The sequence below is a fragment of the Acomys russatus genome, chromosome 20, assembly GCF_903995435.1.
Source record: "Acomys russatus chromosome 20, mAcoRus1.1, whole genome shotgun sequence".
In the NCBI taxonomy this organism is placed as follows: Eukaryota; Metazoa; Chordata; class Mammalia; order Rodentia; family Muridae; genus Acomys; species Acomys russatus.
Genome location: NC_067156.1, coordinates 34,761,370 through 34,783,854, shown reverse-complemented (window position 1 = coordinate 34,783,854; position 22,485 = coordinate 34,761,370). Strand labels below are relative to the sequence as shown.

Genomic DNA, 22,485 nt, shown 5'->3' with positions numbered 1-22,485 from the left:
AACAGGAATATTAATATCCATTTATATCTACTTGGCACCCACCTCAGAACGCTGAGAAACTGTGACAGGAGGGATGTGACAATTACTCCTGTTATGTTTGGGGAAGGCTCTTTCTGATGGGGTAATGTTAAAGTGAAGACTTACAGCAATACATGTGGCTGTCTAAAGGGAAAGCACTCTTTAGATCAGAAAACAGAAAAGCCCAAAAGGGCACGGGGAAAAATTTCTCTGGAGCATTTAGGAAGAACAAGGTAAGTTCTGCAGTTACAGCAGAGTGAGAAGGTTGGCTAGCCACATGAATCTGAAGCCAAGTAAGCATGGTAGAAGATCACATTGCCTCTTGTGGGTATGATAAGTCACTTGAGTTTTGAATTACAAAGGAAGTCCTTAAAATATATAGATAATAAACTATATTTTAAAAGTATACTATTGTATAAAAAAATCATGGCCAAGGAAAACGGTAGCAGCAAGGAAACTAGAGGCACAGAAGACAGATTGGTGTCAAATGAGAATGATTAGCCAGGGAGAAAGAACATTTCTGGATTTAATTAATGAACATGGTGACCTAGACCCTTTATTCCCTGCAACAAGATCTTACCACCTGTTAGCTGTCAAATGTGACAAAAATGTTTGTCAGCAAAATGGACCTCAGAGAGAGAGAGAGAGAGAAAAAAAACTGTTTACAAGGCAACTAATGCTTTATTATAAGGGTATTTATATAATATGCATTATTAATTTAAATGTGGCTCACCGAATCTGTCAGATCATGAAATGGTAACAGTAAAGATAATGAATTAATCTCCCTAGTCTCTCAAAGAGAATAAACTAGAGGAACTGGAAAAATGTAACTGAAAACAAAACTGTTTAAATGTTTGCTTGAAGAGAACTGGAGAATTGACAGCAGTGGCGTTTCTCTTTGGCCTCTTCCTCAAATGGCCAAGTCAAGACAGGCACACTGGTCAGACTAATCTCTGAAAATAGGGGTACACGTGTGGGAGGGAACCAGGTGGCCAATAATCTCAGATAAGCTAAGACTGAGGCCAGCCTGAGCTATATAATGAGTTCTGGGCTTGACTACATTATGAAACTATCTCCGAAAAGAAAAGAAAAAGGCAAAATCAATGTCTTTAGTTTTTCCTGTTGCTGTGATAATATTTACCTGGCAAAAGCAACTTAAAAGAGAAAGGGTTTATTTCAGCTCATACTTCAAGGTACAATCTATCATGGCAGTTAGTCAAGGCAGCAGGAGCTTGAAGAAGCTGGTCACATTACATCCACAACCAGAAAACAGACAGGGATGCAGCTCAGTTCCCTTCTGCCACTTTCACTGTTCAGGGTCCCAACCAGGGAATAGCACTGCCCACAGTGGGAAGGTCTTCCCATCTCAAATAATGATTTCCCCACAGGCATGATCAGAGGCCCATCTCCTAGGTGATCTCATCAAGCTGACAATGTTGATTAACTACCACAGGTGAGCTCTCTTACCAGCAAGTAACGTGATAAATGCCAAAGCCACAACGGCACATCACCAAAACATCAAAATGGCTAAAACTAAAGGATTATTGCTGCTAAGTTCTGGAAGAAATGCAGAACAGTTATGGCTTTTACAAGTTGCTGTGCAATTACTTTAAAATTAAACACACGCATATATGCATGTGTGAATATGCATGCATGTGCATGTATGTGCATGCATGTGTGTGTATGTGTGTTGCAAAAATAATATGATTCTTCACCTCTCACTATCATCAAGTTCTTTGAAACAGAACTGCATTATTTACCATTGCCAACTGGAATCTAGCTCCCCTCCTAAGTTGCCCCTTCCTTTACATTAACCAACAGAAAGTAGTAAAAATAACTGCTTGTTTTTGCCTCCTCTTCAGCACCAAGTGAACAAGCCCAGAATGTCACTAAATGAAAAGAAAGATGAGGCAGGGCACCCTTCGCCCACTGAAGGAAGTCCCCTGAGCCAGCTCTGTGGAAGGGACTACTAAGGCAAGAAGATGTGGTTGATCCCCGGGGAACCAGCCACACAAACTACCTTGGCCACCACCATAGACTCACACAGTTACGGCAGCTAATGCTTTAAACCGCTTATTTGGATGGTTTATTATCCAGAAACAGCTAACTTTTGGTACCAGAAACATGATCTTGCCATACTTTAAAACTAAAATGTGGGACTTTGGAACAGAAGTCCAGGGAGTTGAGAAATGATAATCAAGCTATCAGCAAAAAGTCTTAAAATGGTAGCAAAACTGCTAAAGGATACTGAAAACAATCAAAACAATGGATAAAAAGGAACAAAATGCTTGGTAAATTATGTTGCTAGTATAACTCAGAATGTTACCTAGTAAAAATCTGCATTTGTTTGAGATGTCTAGGCAGAAAGCCGAAAGCCAGCTGGTTGCTTCTAGCTATCTACACTCCATAATGCAACAGAGCAAAAAAGAGACAGTGAAAGATAGTGATGATAAGCAATTTATAGAGGAAATAAAGAAAGAGCAGGGCCTGATCTCTCAATGAACTAGGAAAAAACAAAACAAAAAAAACACTCCCCAAAGACAATGTGACTGGAACTGCAGACCCAAGGACACATGTAAAACCCCTTGCCAACCTCTGGGTGCCTTGCAGGACCCGTTAAAGCAAAAACCTTCTTCCATCTTAAGGAAGTTGTCCTAAGGCAGTCTGACACACACAAACTCAATCTAGACAGTGGAATGCGCCCCAAAACAACGCTAGGTAAGGTTTCTGGCAAATTTGGATGGGATCAGATTCCTAGATGGTTCACAGCATGTTGAGAGAGTTATACTGGCCAAGGTAATGATTATCAGACTATTCAAACAGGCCTCTATAAAACGATTGACAAACTTGAAAATGTTGCTCAGAGTGAGTTTATTTTCTAATACAGTCTTTAGACATGGCTGCAGGTGATAATGGAAGAGGAAGCATGACACAAAAGGGAGTTGGATCAGAGCTTTGGAGAATACATTTAATAGCAAATGACTGACACAACAGAGGTCTGACCCAAGAGCATTCACTACCACTAGGATTATAAAAACAATGCATAATCTAGTAATAGCTATCCAGAAGGGTTTCAAAATTGCTTTCAACCATAGAGTCAAGTCCCTCCTTCTTGAAAAAAAAAAAGTCAACTGAGACTAATCCTGTCTCTGTGTCATCACCATACATTTAGGTATCTGGAAAGAGTAATTTCTCTAATTGTTACATCTCTAGCACAAAGGAAGCCCTAAGCCAAGAGTGATGCTCAGACTTCATGAAGGCAATCTTGAGTTTCCAGCTTATGACTACAGCTGAGAGCACTATTGCACACTTGGAAGGATGGAGAACCGATGTAAAATATTTGCATCTGTTATGTCTTGAAGTGAGATGCCCCACCCCCACCCCTCCAGTATATGTGCCATGATGTGTATACACACACACACACACACACACACACACACACACACACACACACACACACAGCTCATAGGCTGAGCATGTCCTCTGTCACTAACAGCATTCTAGGGGTGGGGTGGAAAGTTTGGAGGCGGGGCCTAGGTAGAGGAAGCAGGTCACTAGGGACAGGACTTTGAAGGTTATGCCTGGTTCCCAGTCCCTTCCTCTCTTCTGCTTCAGGGTCACCATGACATGGAAAGCTTTTGTTGTACACTCCTAGTGCCATCATTTCTGCCTCACCATGGTCCCAGAACTGATGGAAAAGAGGATTAGGAATAGTCTTTGAAATCATTAGGGGGAAAAAAATCTATCCCTTTCCTTTAATGTGTTCACTCGGGTACTTACTGGGGTTATAAAAGCATTAACAGCATATAACTGGTAGACCTGTGGTAGGCACAGCAGCTCTCCACTCCTCACCTCTCTACTCTCCAAAGTAACATCATATCAGCTCTCATCATCACAGCATCTCCCATCAAATGACAGTCCTCTACAACTGTGAGTTTAAGGCAACTCCTAGGTTGCTTTAAGCAACTGTGATAAAGCAGTGGAGAGAGATGCAGGATTACACCTAGGCTACAAGAGGCTTTGGTTTTTCTTCTTCTTTGATCCCAACCATTACCAGATGAGTAAGATCAGGGTCATTGCTAGAAGATGAAGCAAAGGGGCTCTGGCCACTTGTATTGGTAGCAGCTATTTACCCTACCCAACCTACCAGTCAGTTATAGACACAAGATAAGCAGGATGCAATCAAGCCTGGCCTACATCAGACTATAAGCAGTAAGTCACCAGAGAATCAAACACCTAAATGTGAGGTCTAATTCTGAACTATGTAACTCTTAACAGAAAACAAACCCAAAACTACTGAACCTCAGATGTGGCAATGATTCCTTGATTATAACAACAAAGTCACAGGCAGTAAAAGAAAAACTGGACAAAGTGGATTCCATAGAAGTTTTAACAGCGTGTTCATCAAAACAAATAATACAGTAAAAATGCAACTCAAAGGCTGGGAGAATATATTTGCAAAGTACACAGCTAAAAAAAAAGTGCAAACAACCAGAATATATAAAGTATTCCTAAACAAAATAACAAAGGAACAACCATTTTGATCCAAAATGGTCAAAGGACTTCAATAACCATGTCGTCAAAGACACACTAATGGCCAGTAAGCACGTGCACACACGTGCGCGCACACACACACACACTGCTCAATGTCATTAACTATTTCATGAAAATCTAACCACAATTAGTTGTCACCTCATACAAATTAGGATTATTATTACTAATCAAAACAAAATATATAACAACAACCAAGTGTGGAAAGAGCATCCCCGTTGGCCTTCAGTGAAATGCAGCACGGAGCCCCACACAGAGAACACTAGTGCAGCTCCCAGTCCACAGTACTACAAAAGGGAGGTTATCAAAGATCGACACTGCCCTGAAAGACATGCTTCTGCACCTGCATGCACTTCACTGATTATACCCCAGCAAACCCTGTACAGTCTCTGCCAGGCCCCAATACTCTCTGACCTGCTAGTCCTGCAAGAACGCCATCATATAGAAAGGACTTCCAGGAATAAAGGGAACAAGTCTCAGTCCTTTCCTTCATCCCGGCATAGCCTCACTTCTCACAGTTGCACACGGAGACAAATCCTCGGAAGAGCTTCAAGTCTATCAAAATGTTTATGGTGTGTGAGACACCGGAGAAGCTGGGAGAGGTATAGGAACCGGTAATAGTAAGGGCTACAGAAAAAGTTCAAAGACAGAGGGATATGAAAACAAACCAGGACTGTGATATTTCTTGGTAAGGCTGAAACACAAATGCCTGTGGGATGGAAGCCTGCAGATATGGATGTAAGTTGGCCCGTATCATTCGCAAGACCTCAGAAGCTGGGATCCCTCTTGGTTTGGGACTTGGAAGTGTAGGGGCAGGAGAAAGGCCCACCAGACAGACTGCTAGGGGGGATAGACTGACACGGTGCTGGCTCGTGTTTTCACTCCGTGCTTACTGAGGGCCTGCTGCATGCTGGAAGTTGTCCCAGGCTCCGGGAACAGCAATGACCAAAATGACCGGGTTTCCTTGAATCCCACAAGTTTTACAGAAAAGGAAACTGAGGATCCTAGATCTGAGGCTGAGGAGCACGTGGGTTTGGCAGTTCCTGGAGGTGTCGCAGCACATGTGGAGCCACCCTGCCACCCCTTCAGGGAGATCAGGCTGCTTACAGCCAACTCCTAGCCCAAATGGCATGTGGGTTCCAGCAGGATAGCTGAGCTCCCACTATGACGTCAGCCAGGCTTAAGGCTCCGCCCACTCGCTGCTCTGAGTGCTGGAGCCAAATCCAAGCCGCGCTGTCGCGCACTCAACGCCCACCATCGTGCACTGGCAGTTCCAAACAGTTTAAAGTCCAAGATGGCAGTCCTCAAGGACCGGCTGTTTATGAATCTTCTTGAGGAAGAACAGGGCCCCCAGAATAAGATAACAGTTGTTGGGGTTGGTGCTGTTGGCATGGTTTGTGCCATTGGTATCTTAATGAAGGACTTGGCAGATGAGCTTGCCCTTGTGGATGCCATGGAAAACAAAATGAAGGGAGAGATGTTGGACCTCCAGCATGGCAGCCTTTTCCTCAAAACACCAAAAATTGTCTCCAGCAAAGACTACAAGGTGACTGAAAATTCCAAGCTGGTCATCATCACAGCGGGAGTCCGTCAGCAAGAGGGAGAGAGTCGACTGAGTTTGGTCGAGCGAAACGTTAACATCTTCAAGGTCATCATTCCTAACATTGTGAAGTACAGTCCAAACTGCAAGCTGCTCATTGTGTCCAACCCAGTGGATATCTTGAGCTACGTAGCTTGGAAAATAAGTGGTTTTCCCCCAAGCCGAGTTATTGGAAGTGGTTGCAATCTGGATTCCGCTCGGTTCCGTTACCTCATGGGAGAGATGCTGGGAGTTCACCCGCTAAGCTGCCATGGGTGGGTCCTAGGAGAGCACGGAGACTCCAGCGTGCCCGTGTGGAGTGGCGTCAATGTTGCCGGCGTCTCTCTGAAGACTCTGAACCCAGAACTGGGTACTGATGCTGACCAGGAGCGGTGGAAGGAAGTGCACAAGCAGGTCGTGGACAGTGCCTACGAGGTGATCAAACTGAAGGGTTACACATCTTCGGCCATTGGCCTCTCAGTGGTAGATTTGACTGAGAGCATAATAAAGAATCTTAGACGGACGCATCCCATCTCCACCATGATTAAGGGTCTCTACGGGATCAAGGATGAGGTCTTCCTCAGTGTCCCTTGTGTCCTGGGAGGAAATGGAATCTCGGATGTTGTGAAGGTGACCCTGCCTCCTGAAGAGGAGATCCGCCTGAAGAAGAGTGCAGATACCCTCTGGGCAATCCAGAAAGACCTGCAGTTCTAAAGTCTCTCCATGTCCCAGCACTTCACTGTCCAGGCTGCCACAGGGTTTCTGGGCTGTGGTTAGTGCACTTGTATTGAGGTGGTCTGGGGTAAACCTGTTTCCACAGCTCCCAAGTAGTCATAACCGGGCTCTAGTGTGTAAGGTCATTATCTTTATCTTATGTATAACTGTTTAAAGGATACTATTTTGTGTGTTATGTGTGTGTTTACTGACGGTTGATACATTCACTCTGCATTCCTCCACACGTGTGTCAATAGTGTACTTTGCAATACTATGTAGGATCTGCATCTGGATGATGTAACCAACTACCCAAGTGGCATGCCAATGAAAACACCAAATAAAGCTTGAATAGTGAAAAAGAAAAAAGTGAGACAGCACCAGAAAGAATGTGAGAATAGGATTTATTGGACAAATCAGGTCTCTTAAGACAGGAAACAAAGTAATCACCATGGAAGAATGGCAGCTATTTTATTAAATCGTAACTTATTTTCAGTCCTTCTGGGACAATCTGGAAGGCCTAATGGGAAAATAAGATCACATACAACAATAGTTGGCACGTAGAAACTGATGTACTAAGGCAGTCTGTTCCCATCCTGTGAACTTGGGAGTGTAAGGCAGAGTGACTCCTGTTTCTGCACAGCCATTATCACCGGCCTCGGCCATTCCAACAGAAAGAAGGCAGCAGTGCCCAGAGGGAAGAGGGAAGAGAAGCACTGAAGTAGCAAAGGTGCCTGAAAAAAGCAGGTAGCATTGGCTAATCTGATGGTTCTTTTTTTAAAAATATATTTTATTTATTCATATTACATCTCAATTGTTATCCCATCCCTAGTATCCTCCTATTCCTCCCTCCCTCCCATTTTCCCCTTACTCCCCTGCCCTATGATTGTGACTGAGGGGGCCCTCTTCCCCCTGTATATGCTCATAGGGTATCAAGTCTCTTCTTGGAATCTGATGGTTCTTACACCTCATGGTCCCAGATTGTACTTGGTTAACTTTCACAGGCTTCTCTCTTCTCCTTCTTTCTCTGAAAATTGCACTAGAACTCATCAGTGACCTAACTTTATTTTACTTTTTCTCTTTCTACAAATGTATTTTTAGTATTGTGTGTGTGTGTGCGCGCGCACGTGCATGTGCGTGCGCAGGCACACATGAGTACAGGTGTCCTTGAGGATTGGGGTGTCACACTCCCCTGGAGCTGGAGTTACAGGTGATTGTGAGCAGCCTGACATGGGCACTGGAAACTGAAGCCAGGTCCTCAGCCAGAGCAGGTGTGGTCTCAGCCAGAGCCAGCACTGTAGCCCTGCACTTTCCCTTCGTCACTGTCTTTGCTTTCTCACATGTCGGTGAAATTTGTTTCGTGATATTGATTTTTTATAGCTAATGTCCATCTTTTAGAGATTGCTACTGTCTTGGTGTTTTAACCCATCTCTAAAATACATAGGATTCAGTAATATTTTATCTACAAAGCAATGTGCGACATAAAAGAGAAGCATAAGTGCACTGTGCTATGAAAACAGTCCTATTATTACATATCATTAGTATGCAGAACTAAAGATCCCGAGTGGGTGGCTATTATGTAGCTTTTGCATAACTGGAAGCACAATATCCTCTGGCAAAGCTAAGACATCTATAAATTGTCCTATTCACCTGTCTGCAGCAAAAAGGCTCAGTAAGACTGTGCTAGATACATTTTTCATATTTTCTTGTACTTTAAAATCAAGAGAGGTAAATGCACACAAAAGATTGAGTAGAAGGGGGAAAACCCTGATACTTAAATGGTGATAAAAAATATAACAACCTTTTACATTAGGCAAAAGAACCTTTAGCTTTTAAAATAAGACTATGCTAGAACCTGGGGAAATGGTAGATTGGGAACACCCAGCATTTACCCAAGTCTTCAATACTCTGAAACAAAGCATCAGGTGTGTGGCTGCAGAGAGCTAGGCAGCCGGAAAGCCCCAGAGGGCAACAGTAAGCCACTGACAGACCAGATAAAACATACAAATTTTAGATTTGCAGAACAAATGGCAGAACCTAACCTCAGGCACCAGGCAATGAAGTAGGAAGGAGAGGGGCCTCTCAGTGAGGCTCTAAGCAGAAGAGAACAGGGAGGCCTCAACAAACTCCACAAATGTACAATTTGGTGTTCTGGAAAAACATGAGATATAGAAGAATGGGCTCAAAAAAGAATAAACTTCAGGCTGAGCCATGCTCCTCTGGTTCTTCCCCATCACTTGTTTCAGTCATTCCTTCTAACCCATTTCCTTCCTCTAGGACTCCCTACCTGACTGACAGAAGAACTCTCTACCAGGGACTCCACAGCCACCACATTTGTCTAAGGTAGGTTATTTGTACCATTCTTCTCACCATTCTGGTGTGTCCAGACTATTTTTGAACCTGCCACCTCAGGCCAGCCCTAGGTCTCCAGCCCACCTACATGCACTTAGGATTTAGCCTCTCGACCTGTATCCATCCTTTGTGACTCCACACTGACCAACAGAACCATTCTCTTCCAGGGAGTCCACAGCTGACAGACACACTTGGACCCAGAATGGGCAACCGCAACCAAGAATGCAACAGTCATCCAACACAGACCAGATGCCTCAAATATCTTACCTCCAGACACCTGGACCCCAGTGCAGAACACAAACATTAACAGCAAGGCAATATGCCTCCCTGCAAAGCCAGCGGCCCTATCGCAAAAGGCTCTGAGGAAGCCATTTAGCTGAAGCACAAGCCCAAGGATTTCAAAACAGCAATTATGAACATGCTCAAGGACCATTAGGAAAATGTGAACAAATGCCTTTGTGAACATATAAACAGTTGAATCAATTAATGGAAAAGATTTTAAGACATGAAAATACAATTTAACAAAGAAATAGAATCAACTTTTTAAAAACTGATATAAAACGAAATGAAAAACTCAGGAAATCAAACAAAAACCTCAGAGGTAAGTCTCATTAACAGGTTTCAACACAAAAGAGACAATTTCAGGTCTTGAAGATAAGTAAAGAAATGAATAGCTCTGTCAAAGAAAACATTAACTCTTAAAGACAAAAAACCACAGGCACAAAACATCCAGGAAAACTGGGACAGTGTGAAAAGGCCAAATCTAAGAATAGGCATATAGGAAAGAGAAAAATCCAAATAAAAGAGAAAATATCTTTAACAAAACTTCCACAATACAAGCAAAGAAATGTGTATCAAGGTACAAGAGGCTTACAGAACACAAATAGATAGGATCACAAAAGAAACTCTCCAAGAAACATAAGAATCCAAACAGTGTACAGAACAAACAAAAGATATTTTGTTGCAAAGAGAAAAAAACTAGACATGTTAATGTGGAGAGGGGAAAGCCCATGAGGTATCAATACTACACAAAGAACTACTGCTGAGAGCTGGAGAAATAGTCTTCCCCAGTGAAGAGGACACCACTTGGTTATCTAATAAGTGGTTATCCCTGAAAGCATATGCATACAAGTAACATTATACAAACTGAGTAGGTTGTACTTATGTATTTAGGAATATATTGTGTGTATGTAGGTATATGGCAGGGTGAGGAGAAAGGAAAGGAAGGAACAGGTAAAATGATATTAATCTCAAAAAATTAATAATTATTTTTAAAGCTGCAAGGGAAAAAGACTTAGTCACATATAAAGGTGGACCTATTAGAATAACATATGACTTTTCAATGGAGAATCTGAAAGCCAAAATATTCTGGTCTGATGGCTTACTAGCACTAACAAAGTATTATACCCAGCAAAACTATCAGTCCCTGTCAATAAAAATATTTCACAATAAAAACAACTTCAAACAATTTCAGCCCACCAATCCTCTTCTACAAAAGGAACTAAAAAACTTTTGTCTGAAGAGAAGGTTAACTATTCCAAGTACATTCAAGAGGACACAAGAAACAAGCAAGAGAACAGTTAATCAGAAGAGGAAGGGCACACCAGAACAGGAATAAAAAATTACTGATCACTGAAAACTCAAAAATATTAATATTCTCTATTCTCCAACTTAAAATCAACAGACTAATAACTTGTATTATAAAACAGAATTCGTTCTCTATTGCATCCAAGAAACACATCTCACCATTAATGACCCATATCACTTTACATTAAAAGGATAGAAAAAAAGTATTCCAAGCAAATGGATCCATGAAGTAAGCAAGTGTAGCTATTTCTTAATAGTTTACAATCAGACAAAACAGACTTCAAACCAAAACTAATCAGAAGCCATAAAGACACTTCTCACTCATCAAAAAACACAAAATTAACAAAAAACAGCATGATATTACTTCTAAACATTTATGCACCAAGCAAGCACAAAAAGCACAATAATTCATAAAAGACTACTATAGTTAAAAATCACATATTGAACCTTACATAGTGACAGTGATATTGACTTCAATACTCCATCAAACAGGTCATCCAGACAAAAACTAAACAGAGAAAAGTTGGAGTTAAATACATTATAAATCACTAGCCCTAATAGACATCTAGGGAACATTCTATCCAAACACTAAATGATAAATTTTCTTTTCGGTATCTCATGGAACTTTCTCCAGCAGATACAAGAACACTGAAATAACACCCTGCATCCTATCTGACCACCATGGATTAAAGCTGGGTATAAGAAACAACAGGAACAGCAGAAAGTATACTAATTCATGGAAGCTGAGCAACTATTGAATGAAATGAGTGAAGACAGAAATCAAGAAGGAAACTTAAAATTTTTTTAAACTGAATGAAAATGAAAGCACAATATACCCAAATCTATAGGACACAATGATTGTTGTTCTAAGAGGCAAGTTAGTACACACATCTAAAAACTGGAGCGATATATTAATCACTTAATAACACATCTCAAAGCTCTAAAACAACAAGAAGAAATAACACCCCAAATGAGCAGATGGAACAAAATAGGCAAACTCAGGATAGAAATCAATGAAACAAAAAAGAAAACAAAACAAATCAGTGAAATGAACAGTTGGTTCATTGAGAAAATCAGCAAGACTGACAAGCCTCTGGCAAAATGAACCAAAAGACACAGAAGATCCAAATTAATAAAGAATGAAAAGAGAAACATAATAGATACCTAAAAATTCAGAGAATCTTTAAAACATGCTTTAAAAATCTATATTCCAACTGGAAAAAAAAACAAGAAATGGGAAAATTTCTTGATCTATATGAACTACCAAAGCTAAATCAAGATAAAATGAACAATTTAAAAAGATAACCCTTAGTGAAATTGAAGCAGTAATTAAAAATCTCTCAACCAAGAAATGCCTAGACCAGATGGATTTAGTGCAGAATTCTACTAGATCAACAACAGCAACAACAACAAAAATTAACAGCAATACTCCTCAAATTGTTCTACCAAGTAGAAACTGAAGGAACATTTTCTAATTTTTTTTTCTTGCCCATCTGCATTTTATTTTTTTTTTAATTTTTTATTATTTATTCTTGTTACATCTCAATGGTTATCCCATCCCTTGTATCCTCCCATTCTTCCCTCCCTCCCCTTTTCCCCTTATTCCCCTCCCCTATGACTGTTCCTGGGGGGGATTACCTCCCCCTGTATATGCTCATAGGGTATCAAGTCTCTTCTCGGTAACCTGCTGTCCTTCCTCTGAGTGCCACCAGGTCTCCCCCTCTAGGGGACATGGTCAAATGTGAGGCACCAGAGTACGTGAGAACGTCATATCCCACTCTCCACTCAACTGTGGAGAATGTTCTGACCATTGGCTAGATCTGGGTAGGGACATTTTCTAATTTTTATGAAACCACTATTACTCTAATAGTAAAGCCACACAAAGACCTAACAAAAGAAAAAATTACAAACTAATATTTCTTATGAACACAAATGCAAACATTTTCAATAAAATATATGCAAACTAAATCCAAGAACCCATCAACATGATTATCTACCATGATAAGATGAGATCCAGGCATGGATCAAAAGCACACTGACATTTCACTGAGAAAATACAAAAGAGCTAACTAGGAGGGGCAAAGCCCTCCCTATTGCTCAACTACAGTATTCACTTATTTTGTATATTTATATTAACGCAGTATAACTTAAATATATATAATTTTTAAAAAGCATCCAGCAAGGACTAAACATAAAAATGAATTCTTTTCGCCGGGCGTGGTGGCGCACGCCTTTAATCCCAGCACTCGGGAGGCAGAGGGAGACGGATCGCTGTGAGTTCGAGGCCAGCCTGGTCTACAAAGTGAGTCCAGGGTGGCCAAGGCTACACAGAGAAACCCTGTCTCGAAAAAACAAACAAACAAACAAAAGAATTCTTTTCTACATGAGAATTGTGTTCCCATCAGATAGACTATCATGCTTGTGTGATCAAGAAAAAGGAAGTACCCTTTAGTGTAACTTATGCTAATATGTGATATAGCATACCTTAAATACATTTAGAAAGTTCAGACTGACATTTGAGAACATCTTAGAAAAGTTTGTAGTGCATCGAATTCAATCAATACTACACCACCTTTAAGGGAATCTTAGTATTTTAAATTGCCACACAGAGTTCAAGATTTCATTAGCGCATATTTGTTTTCAGAATGTTTTCCCCTTAAGTAACATAGTCTGTTTAAAAGGCTTCATGCAGCGACATAATACAATCCTTATACCAAGATGTGCTTTTTTTTTTTTTTAAAAAGTGGGTTCTACTGAAATGTCATTCACACATAAGCATGGATATGCTTGCTACACAGAAATAAATATCTCTCAATGACAAAAGTATCAACTGTCCGAATTAAATCACATAAAAAGAAAACTGGAAGCTTAGAATATACATAATCCTAAGAAAAAGAACAATAAAACCTCACATTTTAAAATAGCATCCAAGATCTCAATATATGCGTACATATTGCCAGATGGACCATTAAATCAGAAAGGTAAGGAAATAATCCATTACCCACCAAGAAGCACTGGCCTCACATTCTCAGTATGCCTTGTGACCTGGGAAGATTATTCAGTCTCTCTGAACTTCCCTTTCTCCATATATCAAAAGAATAACAATCATGACTGGAGGAGATCCTTTAAACACCAACACCTGACAATACCTAGAGTCTAGTACACAGCAAACAAAGGGGGTGGGAGGTAGCTCAGTGGAAGAGCACACCCCTAGCACGAAAGGCCATGAGTTCTAGTCCCCAGCACAGTAGAAAAAAAACTACAAACAGTAAAAGAGTAAAGCTCACTTTTTCTCTCTAAATTGAACGTACCATTCAGTTGGAAATATGAAGATGTCTACCTCAGGAACCAGCAGGGAAAAAAAATCTGTATTCACTTAAAATCACAGTTACTCATTCATAAATATCTTCTGCACCCTAAGTAAAATCCAGCCTAACATTACGAGAAATGAACATTTGCTGTAAAAGAGTGAAACATGATTTTAACCTCTACATTAATAAGGATTCTGTTAAATAATAAACTGATAAAAATTAAATATATTTTAAGTATTTTGATGTTTTTAGACTATTCAAAGCATTGCTAATATTCAATATTACTAACACTTGTCACAAATGACATTGTATGCTTCACAGTTTTTTTTTTTTTTTTTACTTCAACAGACTATAATTAGCCTGAGAATAGTTTAAACTAATATGCAACAGAGCCATTCATTTATCTTGGGGCTTGCTTTATTCCATTTTCTTATAAAGAAATAAATGTTAAGTGACAGAATGAAACAAGAAAAGTCAACGGTGCAGAAGGCTTTTTAATAAATTACATTTTGGCAAATGATCACAGACAAATTTACAAAAGCTGACTCATGATGATCTCATTTATTTGTTCTATACATATCTGATTAATCGGCATTAATTCTGTTGATGGAAACAGGAGAACTCTATTGTTATACACGATTAGAAATGTAAACACTTAGCATTTCCCACAACTACTTTGAATGTTATGTTAAATAACACTGGGAATGCCCGGAATGGTGCTGGTGCGGCAGGCAAAGTGCTCTACTGCCCCCTAATGAAACAGCCAAACCAAACCAAGAAAACTAATTTCAAAGTATCTGTGAAACAGGAAAGTCATCTTCCTTTGCGAGATGCAGTCAACAGATACAAAGGACATTAGCTGAAAATAACTAGACTATAGATCTGTCCAAAAGCTACAATCATCCATTTTTCATGATAAAATTAGTAGCAAAACAGGAAAGCCTTTTGACAGAAGTACTCCTGCAGCAAAGATAACGCGGCCAAACAATGTCATCTAGTGTGAGAGCAAAGCCAAACCTCACTGCAAGCTACACATTCATGCCATGCTGAAAACTCACCAGGACAACCCGCTCCTTAGACACAACACTCTAGTGAGCTAAGTATGGTTTCAGTCCAGTGCTCAAAAGTGAACACCATCCAGAGATTCACTGATTTACTATATTCCTCTTGGCATCTCAATATATGTATACTGCCTGGTAAGTATGTCATAAAATACATATTTAAAGAAGGCCTACTACAGCTTATTATTTTAAACAAATGATTTTACAATATGATAATTTTATACTTTGTGGTTATTTCCATTATAACGTAGTCCAGACTATGTTATATTTTAACAGATGCTCTTTCCTTCAATAAATTTTGTTTTCAAAACCTGTTCCATACACTTGTTCTTTCACGTTCAGCCTACCAGTAATTCCTGAATTCCCAACTCAGAAAACACACACACACACACACACACACACACACACACACACACCTGAGAGAGAGCACAATATAGTTTGGTCTTTAATAATAGAAGTTACAGTGGGAGAGGTGCTGCGCACCTGTAATCCCAGCACTCTGGGAGGCAGAGGCAGGCAAAGTGAGTTTAGAACGGCCGAGGCCACACAGAGAAACCCTGTCTTGAAAAACCAAATGAAATAAAAAAGTAAATAAAATAATAAATGTTACATAAATATTAATACTAAGCAGCCACATGAAATGGAAATAAAAAGAATAAACTCATGGTAACAGAAAACAAAAATTTCACCTCAAGGCAGAACTCAACAGTTCCCGGAGGAGATGGTATAGTCATCAACTGTCCCCTGAGGCACAGCATCCCTTGGACACAGCATGTTCCTGCTCAGCTTGACAGTGGTTTCACGTTTCATTGTGTGCTACTGTCTAGCAAACATTTAGAAAGTTGTCTAGGGTCTACACAGCACCATAAGGGAGGGGCAACATAAAGAAGCGACTCAATCTGCACACAGGAAGAAGAGCTCACATTCATCACAGTGGGCGCTGCTCTCCTTGCAGCTCTCCTGTGATGACAGTGGTGCTAGCTCTGCATGTTGTAAGGCTAAGTAATGCTCACATGTAAAAGATTCAATCAAAATTTCCAAAGAGAAACAAATGGAAAAATAGAAACATCCCTGAACCCATATCACAAATGAGCTAGATCTCATATCTGTACTGACTTCCTGAGTAACATTTATTTAAAAAAAGACTGCCTTGCTAGAAGCATTACTCCTTCATTCCTGCTGCCTAACAAGGAACAGACACACGGGCATAAAGGCCTGTGTGGTGGAGCTAGGAGGCCCTGGGCAGCCCAAAGGGAAGCACCATGAAGCCCCGGTGCTTAAAGCATATCTGACCTTTGGTAAAAACAATATCCCTTATCTCCCGTACTTCTGTAGCCACCTACAGTTAGCACGCAGTGGGCACAGAGGAGCAGGCAACCAGAGCTCCTTACGCTTCGTGAGCCCATCCTCTCCAGTGTGTTCCAGACCACTCTCCTAAACTTAAGGAGTGCCCTCCTCGGTTCTCAGGAGGAAAAGGGACTTCCAGGCTACCCTTGTAAACATAAACAGGAAAAGTAAACTGGGGGGCGGGGGGAAGAAAAGATAATAAAAGAAGGAGAAAAGAAAATTGACAGTAGCTACATTAACAAAGAAGTTTAACAAGAAACTTTGGCCTGAAGCCAATGGATTGATGGGTCGGTTGAGCAATCAGTTTTAGCTCTCCGCACAGTACTGATGATGGTGACGATGAGAACAGCCAGGACTTACTGTGACTCCGCCACACTGGCCTTAGTGCTTTACACACAGTAGGCATGCAGTCTTCACAGAAACCCTACAGGATATTTGCTACAAGGAGAGAGATGAGGAGTCTTACAAAGATTGGCTACCATGCCCAAATTACGTCCCTACTAAGCTCCAGCACTAACAAGAATAAGATACTTCTCAGTTTGTATTATTTTCCAGTTTAAAAAAAAAAAAAAAATGTGTGAAAGGAAATGATTTGGGAAGACTGCATTGAACTAATTCATTATGTATAAGACTTAAATCACATCAGTATTTTGTGGTTATATAACCTGGGCTAGCCACTGGCCCAGTCCCTTAAAAACACAAAGATGCCTAGGACATAATAACTGTGAACATGCTATCAAAGTGCATTCTATGCCATCACAACTGCAGCTACTGGACCAACACCTTCAGCCACCATAACTTCCCCAACTTCAGATCTCCCATAGCACCCCATTTCCCAGCTCTGCTTAATCATCTCAAGATGATACAAAGTCTCATCTATTCAAGGGGAAATTTACTCTCCCTTTTCTATCTTAAAAGGGTAATTGCAATATAAAATATGATAGGTAGCTCTCATTATATCTGAAATATACTTCTCTATAAGCCATATTGGGGAACGTTTCATGGCACTACTTTCACCTATAAAAATTATGTTCAGGTTATTCTAAAATTGATACTATAAGAGAAACTGCCTTATGATATGAAACCGATGCAAAAATCTATCTCTCAAGAGTTAGGATTTAAACATATGAAGACACTGTTTCCCAAAATGCAATTCAGAATGTCCCACTGTCCCAGGAATTTGCTGGACAACAACAAATGTCCTTTCCCTTTATGCATGCAGCTTACAGTTTACACATCTACACATGCATGCACGTGCATACATACACACACACACACACACACACACACACACAGAGAGAGAGAGAGAGAGAGAGAGAGAGAGAGAGAGAGAGCAGGGCATCAAAAACAGTAATTTCACAGGAACTCCATTCAATTTTTACTTCACACATATTAAAAGACGACATTATAAAATGGTCTTATAAGAAAAACCATGTTACAAAATAAGCTGTTGTGACTGATTTGCATTTACATTTTAAATCCATGTCCCTCTATCCATGAGATATAAGAGTCACCAAACGAAATACCTCATTTCCCCAGGGCACGGTTTCTCACCTTGGTGTCTTCTTTGCTCACCCCCAGTTGCAGCACAGCCTGAGGAGACTGCAGCTTTGCTTGAGCAGAGTGAGCCATTTGCAGGTTAAGCTGCCATCCCACTGTCTCTAGCTACAAAAGAGAAGCGAGGACTGGGTTCAGATGGTACAAACAAAGAAGACAGTCAACTCTAAACATATTCCCGCTCTGTAGGAATCAACAGAAATGCCTGGACTTAATGGAAAGTCAATTTCAGGCTCCTATAAGATGAAATCTCTGTATCTTTCCCTCTAGACTCAGTAGATGAGCCTCCTGTCATACCTGACAAATCCAGCAGTAACAGAGGTCTAAACAGACAACTGTAAATAATAAAAACGCTATCAATCAAGTACACAAAAAGAGCTGACAGTGGGCTATTTATTGGGGGGAAGGGAGACCACAGGATATTTCTCAAACATCATGTAGCCCAGGACGGCCTTCAGACCCTGATCTTCCTACCCCACCACCCAAGTCCTGCAACTACTGACATATGCCTCCAATCCAGTTCAGCTGATAGTTTTTAAAACTTTATTGTTATTTTAAGATAGCAGTTTAGAAGCTTACATTTTATTTATATTTGGTTTGTTTTTTAATTTTTACATCCCCACCACAGTCCTTCCCTCCTCTCCTCCCAGTCTCTCCTTCTTCCCTCTTCTCTCTTCCACTTCTCTCACTTCCCTCTTCCACCACCCCTCCCCCAACTTTCACCCACTGCTCCTCCATTTCTCTTCAGAAAAGGGCAGGCCTCCCTCGGCTATCAACCAGCCCTGGCATGTCAAGTTGCAGTAAGACTAGGCATCTCCTCCCCTAGTAAGGCTAGAGGAGGCAGTCCAGGAGGAGGAAAGGATCCCAAAGCAGGAAACAGAGTCAGAGACCCTGCTCCCAGGGTTAGGAGCAGCACACCTTGAGGGACAGTCAGTAATCAGAGAGCCAGGAAGGAAGCGCTGATCTGTCAGCTAGCCCGCGGTGCCAGAGAGGTCATTATACTTTCCAAAGTACACCAACTTACTATGGCTCCCAATTGTGGTGGAAACTGGTTGTTTCCTTTGAATTTCCTAGCACAGGGTACAAGTTAATCGGGTAGGACAAAATGAGGAGACGAAGATGATGGCAGTTCAGGTTCCCTTATAAACATCACACAGCACACACAGATTTATGAGACTAGACTCAGCAGTGTGATCGCGTGGCTGTAGATTCAGTTCCCTGTAAATCTCAACTTTCCAGCTTTGTGGAATGCAGTAGTTGCAAGCCTCTGACAACACAGCCTTCCTGATGATTTAAGCACAGCACCTCTGCCACACAGGGTCTGAATGCCAGCTTCACAATGCTTACTCAACCGGAATACTAATCACTTAGCCTGAAAGATGTGTGAACAGGCACAGCGGTGACTCAAGGCCAAGCTGGACAGAGTGTAAAGAAAGTATCCTCAGCATGGGAGAGGGGGGTAACTAGAAAACACTGTGCTTCTTCCAGCCTTCAGAGGGCTGGAGGGGAGCATAACCCGTAGCCCTTAACAAGTCAGAACTCGCTTTAACGCTGTGTATTGAGGAGCCTTAACATGCTGATTGATAACACTGATGGAACAGTCTCTGGGTAGATGTCTAATATGAACCTACCACTGTGACAACAGTCACAAAAATAAATCTTAAAAAATTTCTTTGGGAAAAGCACCTTAAAGGTACTCACATGGACCTGTAAGAATTTCTAGACCTTTATGACTCACCCAATCCATGTCATAGACTAGCACATGCCTGGGTGCTGCCTAACACTGGTATGAGACAACCACCCCTGAACTAGAACATCCTGCTTTGGTTTCCACGTAAACCATCACTCCACTCCCTCCTCCCTGGTGAAGGCAGAATCTTTCAAAGGCACAGTCTCCATCCCCTCATACAAAACAGAAGTCCACCTACCTGAACCATCTGCTTATCTACCACCTCCTTTACAGGTACCAAAATAGAAAATGTGACATCTTAAAACACTATAAATACAAGGTGTTTTAGTCACCTAATCTTTTCTGTATCTCTCATGTACTCACCAAAGTACTTAAACCAGCCCAGACTGCCGTACACATCCCTTTACAAACCACCACACGCTGGTTCTAATCAGGTCCCCTCCTTCTCTCTAACCCAGATCTCAAGATTCCACTTTCCTTCTTCAAAGACTCAGTAAATGTCTTACAAAATAAATCCAAAAGTTTAAGTCCTGAGTCTAGTATACAAATTTCATCAAATGTGTGAACTAACTACCTTTCCAATCCTGTGTTGTAGCATACTTAAGCTGTCTATAGACCCACCATACTGAACCAAATTTGAGTCCCAGAATACACTATACTCGCTGCATGTCTGTTCTTTGGCTCCTATATAACTTCTGTGGGTTTTTTTTTTTTTTTTTCCTTATTTTCCCTCTGTAGTTGCCACTCTGCTTCTCAGGACACTGTTTCCTTCTCTATTAATATTTAGACAAGTATATTGTAATAATCTACCCATATCTCTCCTTAGGGTAATTTCCATGATGAAGCAAGAATCAATCACCCTGTAACCTGCAACAACTCTTCTTTAAAGAATGGCAGAAGAGGGAGCAAAAACTCAGTTATGATTCCAACTAGATGTGGCTTTTTAATCAATGTAATCCACCATATAAACAAACTGAAAGAAAAAAACCACATGATCATCTCCTTAGATGTATAAAAGGCATTTGACAAAATCCAACACCCATTCATGTTTAAAGTTTTGGAGCAATCAGGGATACAAGGCACATACCTAAACATAATAAAGGATATATACAGCAAGCAAATAGCCAGCATCAAATTAAATGGAGAGATACTCAAGGAAATTCCTCTAAAATCGGGGACCAGGCAAGACTGCTCACTTTCTCCATATCTCTTCAATATAGTTCTTGAAGTTCTAGCCAGAGCAATAAGACAATAAAAGAAGATCAAGGGGATCCAAACGGGAAAGGAGGAAATCAAATTATCACTATTTGCAGATGATATGATACTGTACATAAGTAACCCCCAAAATTCCACCATGGAACTCCTACAGCTGATAAACACCTTAAGCAAAATGGCTGGATACAGAATTAACTCAAAAAAGCCAGTAGCCTTCCTATGTACAAATGACAATCGTGCAGAGGAAGAAATTAGGAAAACTACACCCTTCACTATAGCCACAAGCAATATAAAATATCTAGGAGTAACTCTAACCAAGCAAATGAAAGACTTGTTTGAAAAAAACTTCAAATCTCTGAAGAAAGAGATTGAAGAGGACATCAGAAGATGGAAAGATGTTCCTTGTTCATGGATTGGGAGAATTAACATAGTAAAAAGGGCCAATTTACCAAAAGCAATACACAGATTTAATGCAATACCTATCAAAATACCTACACAATTTTTTAAAGACATTGAAAGATTAATTCTCAACTTCATATGGAAAAACAAAAAACCCAGAATAGCTAAAACAATCCTGTACAATAAAAGATCCTCCAGAGGAGTATCCATACCTGATCTCAAGCTCTAGTATAGAGCAACAGTAATTAAAATAGCATAGTACTGGCACAGCAATAGGCTGGTTGATCAATGGAATTGAATCAAAGACCCAGAAATGAAACCACACACATATGGTCACTTGATTTTTGACAAAGAAGCCAAATCTATTCAATGGAAAAAGGATAGCATCGTCAATAAATGCTGCTTGTCTAATTGGATAGCTACATGTAGAAAAATGCAAGTAGACTCATATTTATCACCATGCAAAAAAACTCAAGTCTAAGTCTGGATTAAAGACCTCAACATAAAACCAGAGACACTAATCTATCAAAAAAAAAAAAAAAAAAAAAAAGTGGGGAAGAGCCTGGAGCACAGGAGACAACTTCCTGAACAGAATTCCAACAGCCCAGGCCTTAAGATCAACAATTAATAAATGGGACGTCATGAGACTGAGAAGCTTCTGCAAGGCAGAAGACACTGTCAACAAAACAGAGCAACAGCCTAAAGACTGGGAAAAGATCTTCACCAACCCTACATCTGACAAAGGTCTAATATCCAAAATATATAAAGGGCTCAAGAAATTAAACACCACCAAACCAAATAACCCAATTAAGAAATGGGACTCAGAATTAAACAGAGAATTCTCAACAGAGGAATACTGAATGGCTGAGAAACACTTAAATGCTCAACCTCCTTAATCATCAGAGAAACACAAATCAAAACAACTCTGAGACTCCATCTTACACCCATCAGAATGGCTAAGATCAAAAACTCAACTGACAGCACATGCTGGCGAGGATGTGGAGAAAGGGGAACACTCCTTCATTGCTGGTGGAAGTGCAAACTTGTACAAGCACTTTGGAAATCAATCGGGTGCTTTCTCAGAAAACTGGGAATAGGGCTACCTCA

General features: G+C 40.6%; 2 protein-coding genes across 3 annotated transcripts in view; one reads left to right on the top strand and one right to left on the bottom strand.

The window, feature by feature from the left end:
* Commd10 (COMM domain containing 10) overlaps positions 1 to 22,485 on the bottom strand; it is a 120,630-nt gene that overhangs the window by 65,162 nt on the left and 32,983 nt on the right. For both annotated transcript variants that reach the window (XM_051163058.1, XM_051163059.1), the window contains exon 5: positions 18,072 to 18,182. In XM_051163058.1, the coding sequence (XP_051019015.1) occupies positions 18,072 to 18,182 (111 nt within the window). The remainder of the gene's footprint in view (positions 1 to 18,071; positions 18,183 to 22,485) is intronic.
* Positions 5,803 to 6,862, top strand: LOC127204138 (L-lactate dehydrogenase A chain-like). The gene has a single exon (XM_051163057.1). The coding sequence runs from the start codon at positions 5,864 to 5,866 to the stop codon at positions 6,860 to 6,862; it is 999 nt and encodes a 332-aa protein (XP_051019014.1). The 5' UTR covers positions 5,803 to 5,863.